Genomic DNA, 18,081 nt, shown 5'->3' on the forward strand with positions numbered 1-18,081 from the left:
GCGTTGGAGGGGCATACGTCATATTAGTCAGCTTCTTGTCCAGGTGCCATTTCGGCCAGCAACGAGGGCAACTTGGAGTACGTCCATAGGGTGTGGTGAAATCGCGTCGGTCTACTACCATCAATATGATGATAGCAATGGTTCAATGTCTCAAGACAGCTCTCCTGAGGAAGGTGGAAAATGAGTATTAATCATGTATCATTTCAAAGTCATTTCGTTACCATAGGAAAGCCATCTCCATCTATCTACAAAAACCATACTCCATAATCATAACCCTTCCGTCGCATTCTCCAAAACCCACACCCCCACACTCTAATACCCATAAGCCTTGCTCGTAGCCCTCGGCCGTCCAGCCAACGTAGCGGCATCCTCCGGGTTAACAGGTGCCTGAGGCCTGCCACTCAGCGTATCGACCGTCTCCTTGAGTGCCATCCAGAACTCATGCTTGGGGCGGCGACGGTGCCACTCAGTCTCCCTCTTCTCCACTTGCTCCATGGGGGAGAAGAGGAGCTTGCTGCCCTTGATACCGATGACGCTGATGGACATAGCGTCGTCTTCGATCTCGTCGGGATCCATGCCGGCGTAGTTTTCGAGATGTTGCATGGCCTTGATGGCGAACCTGACGGCACGGACACGGTCCATGGGGGAGGGGATGGTGCCTTGTTGGAAGTGACCGGGTACTCCGTGGCGGGACTCGAACTTGCCTTGGCCGGCTTCCGCGATCATCTGGGCGATGATTTGCACGTTGTAGGTCTTGGATGCCTTCTCGTTGACTAGGATTACCTTACCAGACCTGCTGATACCCTTGTCCTTCTTGAAGACCTCGCGGAGGTGGTCAATGTCGCGGTCGAGCATCTTGAGGTTGATGCCTTCTTCGGGAGTGTATACGCCCATAGCTCCGATACTGAGACCGGCGACTGTTGCGATGTAGCCCGATTCACCACCTTGAGTCTCGATAACGAAGACACGACGACGAGACGCCGATGCTGATTGACGGCAGGCATCGGAGTATTGAATGAGGGCGTTCAGGCAAGTATCTGAACCGATGGAGTACTCTGTTCCTGGGACGTTGTTCGAGATGGTAGCGGGGATGATAACCTGATGTTTAGTCAGCATGCTGCTTGTCGGGCGATTGGAACAACATTATTAGAGAATATACTTACCATAGGAATTTTGAAAGACTTGTAGTATTCGCGTGCTTTCCTCAGCTCCGAAACAGCTGTGAATGCCTCGAATCCACCAACAACGAACAGAGACTGGATGTTGAACTTCTTGAAGACGAACGCAACAGTCTCGAGATCCTCACTAGGGAGCCCACGGTTCGTTCCGATCTCAGATCCACCCTTGGAGGCCCAGGTCTCAGCGTCGATCCACTTGATGTCTCGAACCGCACCAACTGGCTCATCGGAGTGGTGGCGGATTATGCCAGGGAAACCGTTGTGGAGCGCGACTGGTGTGTGGCCGCGGGCAATGCAGTGTGCAACCGCAGCACGGGTCGCTGCGTTCATACCTCCGGCTGGAGCGCCTACGTGGATGATACCGACGCGCATGCGTTTGTTCTCTGGTAATAGAAGGTCTGGCTGATCTTGTGCGGTGGTGATTTGGTAGGCTTGGTATTGTTGCTCGAACTCAGTGTCACGGAGCTGCATGGCCCTTGAGAAGTTCTTGTTCTCGATGGCCACAGCGACTTCCTTGGTTTGCGCAACCGCCTCGAGGAGCGGCCGTCGGACGATCTTGTTCTCTTGCATACAGATGACCGGGCTGGGTGTGTCGGGGGTAGCCTCCAACACCGCCTTGACAGCTTCAACACCCTGGAGTGTCGCAAGCATACGGTCGTAGGCGCAGGGTGTACCACCACGCTGGACGTGTCCGAGAGTTGTCACTCGTGTGTCGAGCTTCGCCTCCTTCGCCAGAATGTCCTTGACCTGTTCTGAGGTAATCTTGTTCAAGTTGCGATCGATGGCACCCTCGGCGACCACGACAATGGTCTTCCGCTTGCCCATTTGTCTCTGCTTCTTGATCTGTTTGCACATCTGTTCCTGCCAGCCTTCGCTTGGTGGGTTCTCGGGTGTGAAGACGAAGTCGGCGCCTGTTGCGACACCAGCGCTGAGTGCAAGCCAACCACAGTGTCGACCCATAACTTCGATAACGAAAGCACGCTGGTGGCTGACGGCGGTGGTGTCGACCGAGTCGATGGCTTCGCAGATACGTCCGAGCGAGGTGTAGCAGCCAATGGTAGCGTCGGTCATGGAAAGGTCGTTGTCGATGGAGCCGACCAGACCGACGATGTTCAGGTGCTTGAAGGGCTCAACCTGCTCCTGGGTGAGCTGCTTCTCTTCCACCAGTTCCTTCAGCAGCTCCGGCCACTCCGCGCGGAACTTGTCAGCACCTGTGAGGGATCCGTCACCACCGCAGATAATCAGCGCATCGATACCCTTGATGATCATGTTCTTCGCGGCCGTCCGGCGGCCTTCGCGCTGCATGAACTCCATGCATCGTGCTGTGCCAATGAGAGTACCACCTTCTGACAGGAAGCCTCTGACGTCTTCCCAGTGCATCTCCTTGATCATGTCTCCGCCCTTGACTAGACCGTCGTAGCCCTCGTATATGGCAAAGGCCTCGCAGTTGTTGTGAATCGCCATACGCACGACAGCGCGTACCGCACCGTTCATGCCGGGCGCGTCACCTCCGCTCGTCATGACTCCAATGCGCCTCTTCTTGCCATCGAGGGGCGGCGGGATCTCGGTGGGCGCCATGTTGTGAGTCTGGGTATTGTTGATTGGGGTATTAGGCGGGGTGAGAGGTATAGGTTGAAGTTGAGGTAGTAAGTGGAGGCTGGAGGTAGTCGCAGCTGGATGCGAAGGTCCGAAGAGATATTTGGCCGTGGGTCAGTATGAGGTCAATGTGGATTCACCTGTCTAGTTGGAAAAGTTAAGACGCCGAGAAGAAGCGGGTCCCTACGTGTTGGGAAGATTCAGGTCTCAACGGCGGTTGGAGGGGTAGCTTTGCCGAGTCCTGGGTGGTTGTGAGTAGCAGAGGTAATACGATTAGTTGGTGATTAGATGACCTCTATGTGGTGTTTATGTATCATAGGCAGCAGTTGATGGTATTACTCAAACTGGAGATAAGGTGATGGGAGTCGGAGCCTGGGTCGCGGCGTCGCGCGCATATGACGTGGGAGCTCCAAAAGAAAAGAGCTCCCCGGTCCGTCAAGTGGGGTCACACCACTCCGCCGATCAGCCCGAGCCTCGAAGGATCGTCTGGCGAACTCCAACACCGGCCACCGGCACGTTCCTGGCATCGGACGACCTTTTCGTTGCTTGAATTGGTGGTAGTTGCATGCCAACAATGGCCAAGATGGCGAGACATTGCCTGCGCCACGGTCACCGTACCACTACTGTGACATGGTCTTCTTAGCCATCACCCCACGCGGCCTCTTCCGGCGAAGGCGTCCAGGCATCACGATCACAGGAAGGTACGATTGGCCGCGGATTACAATGATTTATTGGTATCACTCTATGTCAAGCCAAACGTGCCCAATCGCTGTGCAGATGCTCAATCACCTTTTCCTCACGATCCCAAGCGCTTCCAAGCACATGCTATTACAGCCTTGCCAAATCCAAAGACTCCAACCTGCAAACATCTATCGTTACCACTGCAGCTCTAGAAAGCACCAACCTCCTGACCCTCCCTTGCCAGCGTCTCGAAGACCCTTGGTGGCAGCTTGTACTTGATCAAACCAGCAAAGACCATAAGATCCTTTGCCTTCTGCAGAAGTTGATCAGCGAGAACCTTGCGCATCTTGTCCTCGAACTGTCCGGATAGAAGACGCTCACGATGTCTCGAGCAGCAGCCGATGCACCAGAGAAGTACATTGCCAATGTTGCGCGAGATTTCTTGTGGGTAGGAGTTGAAGCTGTTGGCGGTGGCACGGATGTCGCTGACATTTCCGTTGGCTGACAGAGGAAGAATGCGGAGGTTCTCGATTTGCTGCGGGATGTTAGTGACTGGTCATGAGTAAAGAAGTAAGAACTTACGCCGAGTGCCGCCATGAAGTCGCCGGCTTCGATGACCTTCTTCGCGTTATTGAGCTGGAATAGTATTCCAACTGTATCGCGGTTCATCTGCGACACCTTCCTCCACCACAGGCTGTTCGCGTCATACAACGCAAGAACCTTCTGCGCGAGCTCGACAGGGTCGTCTGTTCCCAGCATGCTCAAGCTTGACGAGGTCAGATCGGTTCGTTGTTGTTGCTGCTGTTGTGACTCCGCAGCTGTCAGACGCGGCTTCAACGGCTCCAGGCGGAGAGGCTCTTGACCGAGTTCTACAGAGAGTGCCTCAGCCAGCGCGCGGTTCAGGATCGTTACGACACTGTCATATTCGCCAGCAAGATGGCAGAGCAGGATGGCGTCGTTGATGCGTCCGTTGTCGTCTGCCATCCTCGCGGCTTCGCTAGTAATGGTGTTCAACAAGCCCATCTCGCCGTCTAGCTTGAGCAACGGCACGCGTTCCTGGATAAGACCCGGTGTCGTCTCGCCGTTGGATTTGACGTCACCCAACAAGGTAGAGAACTCGCGCGTCTCAAGCACAAGTTCGCGAAGAGCTTCATGGCAGAGCTCTGCCTGTTGTCGGCCTGCTTCACCTGGTAGATCCGCGTTCATGCAGATCAGCACCAAGTAGTCAGCCGCAGCATCAGCTCGTGCAGCACGGAAATCGCTTGTGTAGTGGCCGACGATGCGTCCAAAGTTGAGCTGTGGTTGTTGTCGCGTAGTAAAGGTCATGATCTCTCCACCTGCAGTTGTCCAGTCCGACACGCGGATGAGGCCGTAGTAGTCTAGAGCGACCGCGAAATGAACCGCAGAGACGTAGTTGTGGGTGTAGAGGTAGTTGATAGCTGGCTCGAACAGGCCAGCCAGCGTAGCGAGATAGAAGTAAACTCCATAGCCGCCCGATGATTCAGCGTCGTCGTTCATGAAGTGGCGCTGACCAATGTCTTTGATGACTGTTCTCAGTTCTTCCAAGCCGAAGATCTCGCCGGCATTTTCCTCAGCGCGGTTTCCCTCGCGGGCCAGGTTGAACTGCAGCCATACCCAGTCGTCCATGTTCTCCCTGATCGGCTCCAGGTTGCGCTTGCTCATATCACATCGACCAACGATCTTGTAGCAAGCCAGTCGGTAAGGGTCCTCTGGCGTCTTCAAGCGGGTCCTCTGGGCATGTGTGTGAGCGACCTTCTGTTGCGTATCGGGGTTCAGTCTTCGGTCCGGATCGCTGGCGTATTGGGATATCGCCGCCTGGAAGTTCCGGTCGGTGTTCTGAAAGAAGTTCCTCTTCTCTCGTACATATTCAGCAGCCTCGGTAAGCAGACCACCCTTCAGGAGGAAGAATATGATGATCCAGGGAAACTCTTCTCCAGCTTCGCCTATCCGTTGGAATAGCTCAGTGTCTGCGCCAAGCTCCTTGAATGCAGCCTTTGCTCTCACGAAGCCTCGGATCTTGTTGAGCATTGAGGGAACGCCACCAACAAGCGCCTCCGCGGGGTTTCTCCGTAGGACGTCTTCTACCTGCTCCAGGAACCTGCTTTCCAGGTACTTTCGAGACCCGTCGAGTATACGCTTGCGCATGCGAACGCTAGCAGCAGAGTTTGGTTGTTCGTCCAGGTAGTCGCTGGCGAAACTTCGCTCTTTTGGTTGGTTAGAGCCAGGGTTGGATGCCTCGAGTTCGGTCTTCTCGCCGGTGATGGAGATGAGCGTTCCGTAGGCGCGTGTGAACTGGTCCGAGTATTCTGTACCGGCAGCCTTCTCTACATCAGAGAACGCATGAAGTACCGAGAATGTACTCTCCCGTAGCCTGGACTCGTTGAGCTTCTTGACCTCTTCCATAAACTTCTCTTGCTTGTCACGAGCGTATCGATCCTGAGGAGCAGCTTGTCCGCCCATGACTGACTTGTCGGACGAATCACGCCCGCCAAGAACGCTCTGGGAAGCACCGAGAACAGGCGGTCCAGCAGCAGAGGCTCCAAAGGTGGATCGACCGTTGACAGATGCACCGTTGGGTCCCATGGAACGGCCCTTGCGCCCAGTCGCGCGTCCAAAAGCTCCGCGAGCTGTGCTGCCGAATGCGCCGCTCTGAGATGCTGCCATGTCTTCGCTCTGTCGGCCAAGCCCAAAGTGTTCGTAGATCCTTTGCCTCTGCTTGTCCCATTCAATCTGAACATTGTCCTCGAGGAACGTGTCGAAATCGCGCTTGGATTGCTCGAGACCTTCCTGGATAAGCGCCAGGGTTGATTGCGAGTGCAGGTTGGAGATATAGCCGTCAACGTCGTTGTCGAAGAGGTTCTGTGCCTGGCCGGGTGCGGCGAGTCCGGCCTGCGAGGAGAATTGGTTGAGGTCGCGGAGGGTGCTACCCATCTTCACGCCGGAGGCGGAGAGTAGGTAGTGTCTGGAAGTAGTCAGCATGCGATCACATGTCACGATTGTGTTGAACCTACGCGGCGCGATCCTGTGAGCGGTCCTGGACCTGGTCGGCTGAGGGACCGCCAGCGCCCAGGTTGCGCACCTTGCGTGCGATGTCTCCAAGGCCCAGCTGCAATGACGGCAGCTCGTCGAAGTTGGTCGTGCCATTCTCACCAGCATTGCGCTTTCGCCCTCGCTCGAGCAGATTATCGAAGTGGGCTGAGCGACCGGTGCCAGCGTTTGCCTGGGCCAGTGACGTGCCCTGTTGCTGTTGCTGCTGCTGCTGCTGTTGGGGTTGCTGCTGGTTCGAGGTAGCGCCGAAGAGGGAAGACTGGCCGAAACCGCTCGTTTGTTGCGCGTTGTTGGTTGTTGATTGCGACGCCGTATTGTTGAACAGCCCAAGGCTGCTGGGTTGCGTTTGTGTTTGCGGCTGCGAAGTCGATCCGGCGCCAGCGAACAGTGAGGATGTCGTGGTCGTAGCGGGCTTTGCTCCGCCCAATCCACTGAAAAGTCCGCCTCCTAAGCCTCCAGAGCTTGGTGCCTGTGTCGTACCAGATTGCGCATTCGAAGTGTTTCCGCCCAGGTTGCCAAACAAGCTTGATCCAGTACCGCCTGATCCGCCGGTTGCTGATCCAAACAGGCCTCCACCGGATGCGCCAGTAGAGGCGGGCTGCGAGCCTCCAAGATTGCCGAAAAGCGACATGGTGGTGTGTTGGGCGGTGCTGTTGATGGTCCCGAAAACAAACCTGGAGAAACGAGATCGCGTTGTTCAAGCTTGAGAGCTCGGACCCTCGCGATCCCTGTCTTTCAGGTACCGCGTCGTGTGAAAGGACTAGTACCATCTTGTCTTCTCCCAACATCACTGGATTGAAATTAGATCTGGATACCAGCTTTACCGTGGTACTTCATCATGCACAATCTAGGGAGTATGGAAATCAAGCGATTGATCAAAGGTTGACATAGCAGGCGTAAGGCCACGCCCAGCAGTTCCAAGATGAGCCAAATGCGAGCGGGTGCATGACGGAATGATATAAAACTTTGTATGCTAGGCAGTGGCGGCACGCAAACGACTATACACACGCTCAGCCTCAGCTATGTTGTGTAAAACTATCTTGTCTTTGCGATCTGCGCTAGCAAACGACTGATAATATGGAATACTCAAAAGCGACTAGTTCTCGAGATAATCTTCGAATATTGCTCCTACGCGATATACTACTTTGACAACATGGCGGGACTTTTGCCTGATCTACCAATATTCCTTCCTTTCGACAGCCCTTTCCAGGACCCGTGGAGACACAACGGGCCCGCCCGACACCTTCGGGGTCGTTACTGTCCGTCCAATGGATGGTATCGAGACGGGCGGAAACTCAAGAATGTAAAAAGTTCGAAAGCTTTCATCTGGCCTAAAGACGGTAAAAATGGTTCCAAATTGGGACGCCTCAGCGATATCCTCAAAGGCAAAGGCCCAGACATCTTCGTCACCTGTGCGGCTGATGCAAGAGACTTTGTGGCCAATCGTCCATCACGATCTCAGTGGTCCAAGCATGTCAACCTCGACGGAGACCCTCAGCCGATCGGCTTCCGTGCTTCGAAATTCGCTCCTTGGACAGAAGGAGGTATGTTTTCGGGCGGACGCTCACGGGAAGAAGCGTACGACTTCCGGACCAGAAAATACGTGAAGCGTCATCCTGGGATGTGGACGGACGCGATATGGCAATCAGAACCATACAAGAACAGAGAGTACAACGTATTTCCAGAAGCTGTTCGAAAAGTGCACGGTACCTGGTGGCAGGATGGTCAACATCTGCCATGGGAATACGGAGGTCCCGTCGAGAACGAACTCGGGAGAAATTGGCGCTTCCGTTAGGACAACGTCCCATTGAGAAGCCTGTTCAGATGCAGCCTTCATGAAAAGCTTCCCAAACCGTTTCAAGAGCATCAGTCGTTCCAGCGACCTGTTTACTTCGTCGCGCAGTAGGCGTCAACGCCGAGTCATCCAGAAGTTTCCCGCATTTAGCACACGACGTTCCTTTCACAGTCTTGTACGCAGCAATCATATCCTGTAACAATTAGCATTCACACAAAGAATTCCCATGCCACAAAACTCCATGTACATACCAACAGATACTTCAAGTCATCTGGACTTGACCGTGATGCAATACATCTTGTGATAGCCAGAAAGGGCTCCGTTGTCCCCAAACACTCTGCGTTGAGTTTGTGCCGTCCGTTCGTGTCGCGCTCGATGCCAACGCGGAATTTCAGCATGAGAGACCCGGCGACGAAGCGTGTCTGGATGCTGCGATCCTCATCATGTGTCTCGACCTTGAGATTCGGATGCGCTTTCCTAAACTCAACCACAATCCTCTCCATATCCTCGTCAGTAACAATAGCACCACTGTCCTCTTTATTCTCTCCTCCTTGACTTTTCGTCGACTCATTCGCCTTCCGCGCTCTTTCCGCCCAGCCATGAGAAGGTATCGATACGCTCTCTGACAAATCCGCATTTGCGCCGAGGCTCTGCTTGACGTGTTCGAACGTGCTCTGTAATTCAGGTGACTTCCACTGGCTCTTGAGGGAATCGAGGTTCTTCTGAGAGCCGAGTACGCCATCGGCGTAGAGTTTATACGTCGCGGAACTGCGAGGGCGGTGGAAGGGCTCGATGATGCGGGGGATGGCTAGGCGCATGTCGCTGATCTGTCGCATATTAGTACAAGTTGTCCAGAGAAGGCGGCATGCGATTCTCACCTGCGCCTGGAGCTGCTCCAGTTGCGCGAGTGCTGCTGTGCATTGCGCTTCGTCCCAGCCCGCGCCCGGCTGCGCTGCAACGTCAGGAGCGCCCATGGAATAATACTAAGGTATAATCAAAAAGTAAAAGCGATGATGCGAAGGCGATTCAAAGGCGGGGATATGGGAAATAATAAGGTGCGATAATGTGAATGGACGAGGCGTGCTGCGATTGAACTGGAAAGAGCGACCCGTGGTTCAAGGACGCTTGACGATCGGAAGGTCCACCGGGCGCTCCTTCCCCACTCGCCGAACGCGTCTACGCGTAGTCACGATGCGGACAAAGGATGCCACATGTGGATACTTCCAAGCGCAAGTATGTGAATGACGGTACATGTCAGAATATGAAGAAGTTGAGGTGATGTTCGATTTGGTTCGAAGACGACATCTTAAAACGGTTTTGAATTGACCATATTTGAAGGATTGCGCTGCGCCAAAATATATATACAACATAATCACAAGCTCCTCTATAACTTCGACTTCTCCTTGACAACACTCTCTTGAGGTCCAATGAGCGGGTCATAGACATTCATACCCAGAGTGTCGTGAGGCACAGTAGCAGTGTGCATGCTGAGTCCTCTTGTGTCAAGCATCGAAGGGTTCAGGTCCGCAATGCTTGAAGCACCAATAAGGCGCATGTTCATCTCCATCTCATCCTTCAGCAGCTGCATAGCGCGGTCGACACCTGGCAGACCGTATGCGGACATGGCGTAGAGGAAAGGCCTGCCGATGCCTACACCCTTGGCGCCGAGTGCAACAGCCTTGATGATGTCTGTTGCACGTCGAATACCGCCATCGATGTATACTTCGATGCGATCTTGCCAGCCGCGGGCGCGAAGTACTGGCATGACCTCTGCGAGAACCTCAACACCGGAGCGAGCGAAATCGAGTTGACGACCACCGTGGTTGGACAGGACTACACCATCGCAACCAACCTCAACGGCGCGGATGACATCCTCAACACATTGCACACCCTTGAGAATGATGGGCATCTTGGTAATGCTCCTAAACCACGGGATATCTTTCCAGCTGAGGCTCGGGTCAATGAAGGACGAGATGGCTCGTGCGGCGCCTTGACTCCGGTCAACATTGTCGCCGCCGGTGCTCTGGACGTTGCTACCGACATCGTCGAATTTGCTTCGCATGTCTTTCTCGCGACGACCGAGTTGCGGTGCATCGACTGTAATGAAGAGACCCTTGCAGCCGCGCTTCTCGGCGTGCTGCACGATGCGCTTTGTGACTTCGCGATCCTTGTTGACGTACAGTTGCAGCCATTGGACTTGACCGTCTTTTGCCTCGTCCATGATCTCGTCGAACGAGCAGGATGCCAGTGTTGGTATCATCTGGACAACGTTGTGCTTGTGTGCGCCGCGCGTAAGAACGACCTCTCCCTCTGGGTTGCCGAGCTTGCCCAGCGCTGTCGCGGTCACATAGAATGGTATGTCGACCTTGGTGCCGAGCATGGTGGTCGACATGTCAACCTTCTCGACGTCGATGAGTACGCGTGGTCGGAACCAGATCTTGTGGAATGCGCTGTGGTTTTCTCGTAGTGTCTGTCGAAGTTAGCTCGGGCAATGGCGGTTATCGTTGAGAGAGACGTACGATCTCGTCGTCGGCACCACTGGAGTAGTATGCCCATGCCGTCTTCTTCATGACCTTGCGCGCGACGGCCTCAAAGTCCATCAAGTTGTAGCATTGCTCCAGAATAGGCATGCGCGCAATGCGCTCCTGCCTCGCTTCCTCATCTGGATCAATCTCCTTTGCCTCTTCCTTGACGGTGTTCATGTCCACCTCGCCCAAGTGCTTGGACTTGTCGAGATACTTGTCGAGCGTGTCGGGCGGGTGGATTGGCTCGAATGCCTCGGTCCCATCCTTGCCAGCATACTTCAAGACAATCTTCTGGCCTCCGGGATGCTCAGGCAGGAACTCGGTGACATCGTAGGCGCGGCCGTGGATGATGACCCAGCATGATTCTGCGTTGTTGTGCTGGGCGACCTGCTCGCCGGTGAGCTTCACCTTCTGGGTGTTGTTGCTGTCGTGGTTCATCGTGGCGGCGGTGTGTCGAGCGCGAAATGTTGAAGGGCAGGTAATCAAGACGCGAAGATAGGCCAGAAAATATATGGAGCCGGTCTAGGTTATTTCCAGACACTAGAGGGCTTGGACGAGCGGAAGGGCCAGGTTGGTGACGGCAGCATGTTTGGGGTAATAGCTCGGTACATTCATCCCCGCGGCCTTCGGATGCTGGTCGCGGAGACGCATCTGAATTAGCACCCTAGCCCATGAGCTCGAGGCGAGATCGATTCCGGGCTTGTCGCATTAGGCATCCCGTCTCGGTCCTTTGCAGGCGGCTTTCTTGAGGATATATGTGTCGGCCAGGACCTGTCGTTCGTTGAGGGAGCTTAGTTGGGGTAGGTATTAACGTTCTCGTCGGTCGCGTGGAAGACTCCGTGCTGCTCCGAAACGCGGGGAAGAGACAGCTGGCTGGGCATGACGTGCATTGTTGACTGCCCGACACACAGCATCAACATGGCGCGTCATCCCCTGGATGATTATCAGTACCCAGGGCTGCGATCACGATGGGCATTCATATTCCCATCTGGGACGCACCCTTCTCAGATCTGATTCACATTGGCTTAAGGCGCCTGTCACATGGCTCCCCTAGCCAAGAGAATCGGTGCAAGCGCCAAACGCAGCTGGGCTGTCATTCGGGCACTCACCTCCTGCCTAATATTCTCAGATACCCTCTACGTCAATCCTCTGCCTCTTCTCACATCTGCCGGCGACTCTTTCTCACTGCTCGCCATGCAACTTGTTCTCCCGCCGCCTCCCACGCATTTCCTTTCTTTCTTGCTCCGAGGCACCGCGACCGCGCATATCTGAGCCGACCCCACAACACCGCCTGCCGCCCCATCCCTGCACCGCCAACACCGACGTATACAAATAGATTTGGCATAATACAGCGATATGTCCAACAGTCTGGAAGCAAAGATCGTGGTCCTCGGTAGCCAAGGAGTTGGAAAAACTTCTCTCGTCCACCGATATGTCAAGAACGCTTTTACGCCTCCCACGACACAGTCCACCGTGGGTGCTTCCTTCTTGACAAAGAGGGTTGTGGATATCGACACCTCCACAGTGGTTCGGTTACAGATATGGGATACCGCCGGCCAGGAGCGCTTCCGGTCCATATCCAAGCTGTATTATAGGGGTACGTTAGTATTGTTCCTTTCGCCGAATCAACTCTCATATTCTGTCGCAATACACATCGGGTCTCTTTCCGCTACTAAGATACCCCACATTCGGCAGCCGAGTTCGGATCGTCTACTATGAGCAAACGTTCAGCGCAGAACTAACATTTTCTCTAGGCGCAAATGCTGCAGTACTATGTTACGACATCACCGATCCCTATTCGTTCGAGGAGATGGGCCGCTGGTTCAAGGAACTTAAAACGAATCTCGGAGAGGACGTGATCCTCCATGTTGTAGGAACAAAGTCAGACGTCGTAGCCGAAGACCCCACCAAGCGGAAAGTGCCCTTTGAGCGCTGCATCGAATACGTCGCCGAGAACCTCCACCCCACACAGAACGGACAACCACACAGTGCTGCAGCAAGCGGTTGGGGCTCTGTACCGGCAGCCTTCCACAGCGGTATGGCGTCGCCTCAAAGCAATCGATCGAGCGGTTTCTGGGGACAAGACTTGGGCTGGGATTGCTGCCACGAGATCAGCGCCAAAGACGGCGAAGGTGTAGACGAGGTGTTCCGCGTCATCACCCGCAAGTTAGTCGAGCAGCAGCAAAAGAAGCTCGAAGAAGAACAACGACAATACGCTATGGCTGGTGTCACCCCGGCCATGGACAACAACGGCAATGTGGCTGGATACTTCGACTACCCTGGAACGGGTAATGGAAGCTTCCGCTTAGGCACAGGTGACAAAAGGCGGAGCTGGCTGGGCTTCCCCACTACACCCAACGTCGCTGGACATCAGCAAGACTGGGAAGAAGACATCAACCGGGCGCAGAAGAGCAAGAGTGGTAGGTGTTGTTAACATCTACCCCAACTTGGCTCTTCGTCTCGGGTGTACGCTTGTTCGTACCTTCGATCGTCACACACCTTCTCAGCAGGACATCTTCACGACTAGAATCGTTAGAGGATACCCGCTTGCGTTTTTCTTTTCCTTTTCCTACGACTCTCGTCTCACGGCCTTACATGCTGTCGTTTCTTTGTAGCATTTTGGAGGCTTAATTTGTTGTTTCCTGTCTGTCTTTTGTAGCGAAGCGTTCGAGCGAGTTGTTTTGTATTGCATTTACAGCGGTCATGAGCGTACTTCCTTCATCTTCTCTCATTTTTCCATCTAATGACAAGCTCAACACAGATTACACGAGCGTCATCGAGATACAACCACGAATAATACTGCGTCACGTCCAATCTATCACTATGTGTACACAAAATGCGTGGTGGTCCTTCTCCTCACGAGGAGTTCGATCCAACATTACTACTGAAATTTCCAATGAACACCACCAGGACGGCACAATATGCTGCTGTCGCCGCGAAAAGCTCCGCCCGCTTAGCTCTTGTCAGAAGACCCATTGCTGCAGAGAATAGGAGTCCGAAGGCTATCAAGAGCCCTATGTTGAGGAACGTGCTAGCACGAGTACCCGTCCATGTTACGCGGTACATAACAAACACGGGCACGGCTAATAAGAGGATGATGACAATCGCGACTATCACGACAGCCACGCCTTCGATTCGCGCAACATTAAAGTAGGCTATGTATCCATCTTGGAAGCCCTCATCATCAGGCTTGTAGAAGATATTCTTTTCACAGTGTCAGTCTCGTGGATTCTTCGTCACAGGCTTCCCAAGATACTCACAGTGATTTGACCCTTGCCCAGAGTAACAAGGAGACTTCTGATCCAGTCATCGATTTTGCCAGACTCAGTCCTCGGTTTCAAGGTGATAAGGTCGTGTTTCATCCTGATGAATTCGTCTTCATCGTCCGAACTCAGAGCCTGGCGGTTGAAGTACCATTTTCGAAGGTTCAGCCACTCGTCGTCGGTTGGCCTTTGGAATTCGGCAAGCCTGCGAGCATGCACCAGGACCTCGTCATACCTCACGAGCTTCTGTTGGATCTTCTCGAGGAGTACGGCTCTCTCGCTGAGGGTTGTGTCATCTACTACTATGGGAACCGGATCACTCATCTGAGCAGCCTCCATATCCTTGACACGGGAAGTGACACGCTCTTTCTGCTCTGGATCTTCAGACTCGGAATGTAATCTGTCCAGCAATTGGAGTCGTCCCTCGAGTTCGCGAAGTTGATCTTGGAGCTCAAGTATGACGCGGGAATGCAGATAACTAAAATTGCGATAGATGGCGAAATCATGTGTGCTTGACTGCAAGGCTGCTAGTAGCGGGTAGCCTGACGGGAAGTCGCTCTCTGAGAAGGGTTAGACGGCAAAACAGTTTCATCCGCTTCGCTAATGGGGATACCTTGAACGGAATATGGCTTGTTGAGAATCGCCACTATTTTCTTTACCATTTCCTTGTGTTGCTTTTCACGATTCTTCAGCTCCAGCTTCTGTTTCGCACGCTCGTTCATTGTATCCCTCCAAGACCGTAGCCACCAGCTATTCCTCGATGCTACCAGCAATGGTCAACTGTGTTCATTTAGTAAGACTCCTGGAGGACTCAACTTCCAATCGCATCATCACTTTCACCAGCTTCCACATCTTCGACACGTTTTGACTGGTCCTCGTCTTGAGGGTGAGCAGTTGAAGTCTGCATCAAGAATTGATTGTGTCTCGCATCAGCCTTGGCTGATGACCGTTACGCTTTCGAGCTATGGAGGAAAGAGAAGGGATTTTGACAAGAATGGAGAGCGGGGCTTTCATACCCCAGCAGATGTTTATTGCTGACATATTACTGCAAGCCGTCACCAAGCTGAAAAACACTGTATGTGGCAACAGAGCTAGTGGCTGAACGCCTGCAGATGTGTGTGCTACCCTCCAGCCTTCAGATCCCTCTCTCTTATCCATCCTCTCTTTTTGCTGGCATCTTCGGAATTCGTACCAACCCTGTATTCCCAATACGCGTTTGACGGGTTTATTCTCGCCCCCAAAACCTCCATCTTTTTCCAGACATATCCACTCGTACCGTCCTCAAGCGTTTCCTTTACTTTCATTCTGACATAATCGCCCTTTTCGAATCTATTATCTCGCTGTCCCATGTAAGATACTAGAACTAGCACTGTATAGTGACTTTACTTACAGCTTCAATAATAACACTAACGCCGGACATGTTGCTGACTGTTGGGTGGTGCGACAACGGCAGAAAGTGAGGTCGACAATGCAACAAGATGGACGCGTATCGCTGAGGGACCGAGGACAAGGGTAAACAGCAGCACTATACACTGATGATCTTCGTTCAAAAGGTCGGCGGGATGAAAAGCAGCTGAATGACTCAATATCTCATTGCGTCTTTGTGATGCCAGGCTGAAAGATAATCACTCAGCTGGTCAGAAATGTGGCTTTCTGCGGTTGGACGGTCATGCAGCCACTTATGTAACCGGCGAATAGGCACCCACCTGGGCATGTGCCTGCGAGCGTGACTGCATCGTCAGCCAAGGGTGCATCGCTTGTTTTCAGTGCTTACAGGCTTCGCCCACTTCTCCTTGTAATGCAACGACTGTAGCCTTCTCTGAGATTATCATGACCACTGGATTTGACACAGCCTCCTCTGATTTCACCTCTGGTCGTGCAGGCCACCCTCAGCTGTCAACTTTGCTCATGATCTTTCCGCTATTCCATCATTCATTTCGAGTAGTGCACGGGTGCGCCATACTGATTTACCCAGGTATACTTGGAGTGATCTCCTCACTCAAAGTCGCCTTTTTTTTTCATTCTTCAGCCTTCCTGCGCGCACGCCTGAAGGGCTACAAGGCCTTATCATGGGCACTACTGTGTACTCGTAATAAGCCCCATGCGCTTTCATCCTATAGGAGGATCGTACGACCCGGTCAAACGACGCAGTGTGTATGTGTCGGGCTGTGACGCGAGGCATACGTGGATGACATGGACCAAGTACGTGAATGGGCAGTCGCAACTACTTTGACGATAGGCTGCGTCAAATGCGATGCCAATCCCTTGTGAAGTAAACTCCGGATACATGTTGCTGCCCATGTTGAGCGGCCAAGGGCGTAGACTGCCAGGCTGAGACTTGACAACACAGAATGCGAAGGACTTGAGTCCCGCAGGATCATTCTTGTTCTACGCCATCGCTCTGCCACGCTATGCTAGTCATATACTGCCTTCATAAAGCACAAATAAACGTTTGCCTTCCAGCCTGGCTACACAATTTACTCGACGAGACTGACTGATAGTTTCCCCTGACGGATCATGGACGAAACACAAAAATACAACATCGGTACTGGAATTACCTACGCCGTCCGCCACCTTCGAACGAGTTTTATAGCTTCAGGATTTATATGGCCTAGTACCTGGAAGGCAGACGCGGGCGGTAAGACCATGGCCCGACAGTCTACGTGTATTCCTTCAGTCTAACGATGCTAGGTGATGAGCACGAGAGGCGTAGAGCCGATGTCGAGGCAAAGTTGAGGGCCAACAACTCGTACCTAATCATCGGCGCAGGGACTGTCATCGCCGGCGAAGCACTTGGATACATCTACCGAACTGACAATCTCATGGACAAGCTGGTCCGCCCGGCTAAACAAAGTCACGGAAGCGGCTGGGGAGAAACACGATCCCTTATCACCAAGTTCCTTGACGACATGGAGTCCGACCTCAGCCGAATGAACCCGACCCTTGATCAGGTTGTTCCAGCGAAGAGCGATACGCCCTGGGTATGGGATGCCGGCCGAGAACTATACTATCGTTACGATAGCAGAGACCGGATGTTCAAGTATCATAACGACATGTGGGTGAGATTGGACGGATCGCAAACCAGCTACGAACAGGAAGTGCAGTTGGCTCAAGCCTACAACGTATCGGCTCAACCTTTACTGGGCTATGAGAACAGCCTTCTCTCAGTCACAGCGTCGATGCGCCAGATTACCATGGGTCAAGGAGAGGACGCAGCATTGAAATAACTGCGTTGTTGAATACAGACGCTTCTCGGCATGCATATTCATGACAGCAGCGCAGCTTTTGTGGTTTGTAGCAACCTGGTCTTGGTATTTGCTTTCGTACGTGGTATGCGTTCGTCGAAGAGGATGGAATGTTTCTTTATCGTACAGAGGTATCGAGTTTGTTTCGCTAATCGCCTTCCGTGACGCCGTTTCCGATGCTGTTGTATATCTACATAGCACAATTACACAAGGGTGCCATCTGGCTCGCCCGGTAGCCGCTTGACACGCCTCTGCTCCCAGTCGTCGATGTCTTTCGCCTGTAATCTCTGCGCAACTGTCAGTCCAGACCCTTACGGTTGCCTTGTTGCCCAGTATACGCACGTAGTACTCGTCCTTCATATTCACCTTCCTCCGCTCTCCTCTCAGGCCCATAGCCTGTTCATGTGTGATTTGCTGGTTCTTGCGATCGTATCGCTCGTACCGCAGCGCCGTGGCGGGAGTTAACATGAACGACCCGAGAAGTATCGTAGACAGGAACGGTAGGCCGAAGAGTAGGAACGGGTGCTTTTGTAGCGACTTTCGGTACTTTGCGGCGAGCGAGTTGGGGAGTGTGGCGCTGAAGGATTTGGAGGTGAAGGGGCCAGGCATGGCTGCGGTCTAGGGCGTGCTCGACCCAAAATTGTGCAATATGGGTGTTGGTATGGTGCTTGACGTATATACCGTTCGAGGTTGTTGGCGCAGTGGTTTAGGTGAGAATGGTTCGACGCT

At 53.4% G+C, this 18,081-nt stretch overlaps 8 protein-coding genes across 8 annotated transcripts; 2 read left to right on the forward strand and 6 right to left on the reverse strand.

The window, feature by feature from the left end:
* Nucleotides 1-312: 312 nt before the first annotated feature.
* J4E85_008452 (uncharacterized protein) lies at nucleotides 313-2,756 on the reverse strand (the record flags this gene model as incomplete). Its single annotated transcript, XM_051472677.1, has 2 exons — nucleotides 313-1,098; nucleotides 1,164-2,756. 2 exons carry the CDS (start codon nucleotides 2,754-2,756, stop codon nucleotides 313-315), a joined length of 2,379 nt encoding a protein of 792 aa, XP_051323498.1.
* Nucleotides 2,757-3,663: 907 nt separating this feature from the next.
* Nucleotides 3,664-7,155, reverse strand: J4E85_008453 (uncharacterized protein; the record flags this gene model as incomplete). The annotated part of the gene is made up of 3 exons (XM_051472678.1): nucleotides 3,664-3,990; nucleotides 4,038-6,438; nucleotides 6,488-7,155. 3 exons carry the CDS (start codon nucleotides 7,153-7,155, stop codon nucleotides 3,664-3,666), a joined length of 3,396 nt encoding a protein of 1,131 aa, XP_051323499.1.
* A 1,014-nt stretch (nucleotides 7,156-8,169) lies between these two features.
* On the reverse strand, nucleotides 8,170-9,293 carry J4E85_008454 (uncharacterized protein; the record flags this gene model as incomplete). Its single annotated transcript, XM_051472679.1, has 4 exons — nucleotides 8,170-8,407; nucleotides 8,475-8,512; nucleotides 8,571-9,146; nucleotides 9,198-9,293. The coding sequence occupies 4 exons, from the start codon at nucleotides 9,291-9,293 to the stop codon at nucleotides 8,170-8,172; spliced, it is 948 nt and encodes a 315-aa protein (XP_051323500.1).
* A 410-nt stretch (nucleotides 9,294-9,703) lies between these two features.
* J4E85_008455 (uncharacterized protein) lies at nucleotides 9,704-11,282 on the reverse strand (the record flags this gene model as incomplete). The annotated part of the gene is made up of 2 exons (XM_051472680.1): nucleotides 9,704-10,789; nucleotides 10,839-11,282. The coding sequence occupies 2 exons, from the start codon at nucleotides 11,280-11,282 to the stop codon at nucleotides 9,704-9,706; spliced, it is 1,530 nt and encodes a 509-aa protein (XP_051323501.1).
* Nucleotides 11,283-12,200: 918 nt separating this feature from the next.
* J4E85_008456 (uncharacterized protein) lies at nucleotides 12,201-13,278 on the forward strand (the record flags this gene model as incomplete). Its single annotated transcript, XM_051472681.1, has 2 exons — nucleotides 12,201-12,441; nucleotides 12,599-13,278. The coding sequence occupies 2 exons, from the start codon at nucleotides 12,201-12,203 to the stop codon at nucleotides 13,276-13,278; spliced, it is 921 nt and encodes a 306-aa protein (XP_051323502.1).
* An 802-nt stretch (nucleotides 13,279-14,080) lies between these two features.
* On the reverse strand, nucleotides 14,081-14,829 carry J4E85_008457 (uncharacterized protein; the record flags this gene model as incomplete). The annotated part of the gene is made up of 2 exons (XM_051472682.1): nucleotides 14,081-14,667; nucleotides 14,721-14,829. 2 exons carry the CDS (start codon nucleotides 14,827-14,829, stop codon nucleotides 14,081-14,083), a joined length of 696 nt encoding a protein of 231 aa, XP_051323503.1.
* A 1,795-nt stretch (nucleotides 14,830-16,624) lies between these two features.
* J4E85_008458 (uncharacterized protein) lies at nucleotides 16,625-17,334 on the forward strand (the record flags this gene model as incomplete). Its single annotated transcript, XM_051472683.1, has 2 exons — nucleotides 16,625-16,745; nucleotides 16,799-17,334. 2 exons carry the CDS (start codon nucleotides 16,625-16,627, stop codon nucleotides 17,332-17,334), a joined length of 657 nt encoding a protein of 218 aa, XP_051323504.1.
* Nucleotides 17,335-17,555: 221 nt separating this feature from the next.
* Nucleotides 17,556-17,961, reverse strand: COX16 (Cytochrome oxidase assembly; the record flags this gene model as incomplete). Its single annotated transcript, XM_051472684.1, has 2 exons — nucleotides 17,556-17,639; nucleotides 17,695-17,961. The coding sequence occupies 2 exons, from the start codon at nucleotides 17,959-17,961 to the stop codon at nucleotides 17,556-17,558; spliced, it is 351 nt and encodes a 116-aa protein (XP_051323505.1).
* Between the last annotated feature and the right edge of the window lie 120 nt (nucleotides 17,962-18,081).

The sequence above is a fragment of the Alternaria conjuncta genome (assembly GCF_024043145.1).
Source record: "Alternaria conjuncta strain BMP 0040 chromosome Unknown scaffold_13, whole genome shotgun sequence".
NCBI lineage: Eukaryota > Fungi > Ascomycota > Dothideomycetes > Pleosporales > Pleosporaceae > Alternaria > Alternaria conjuncta.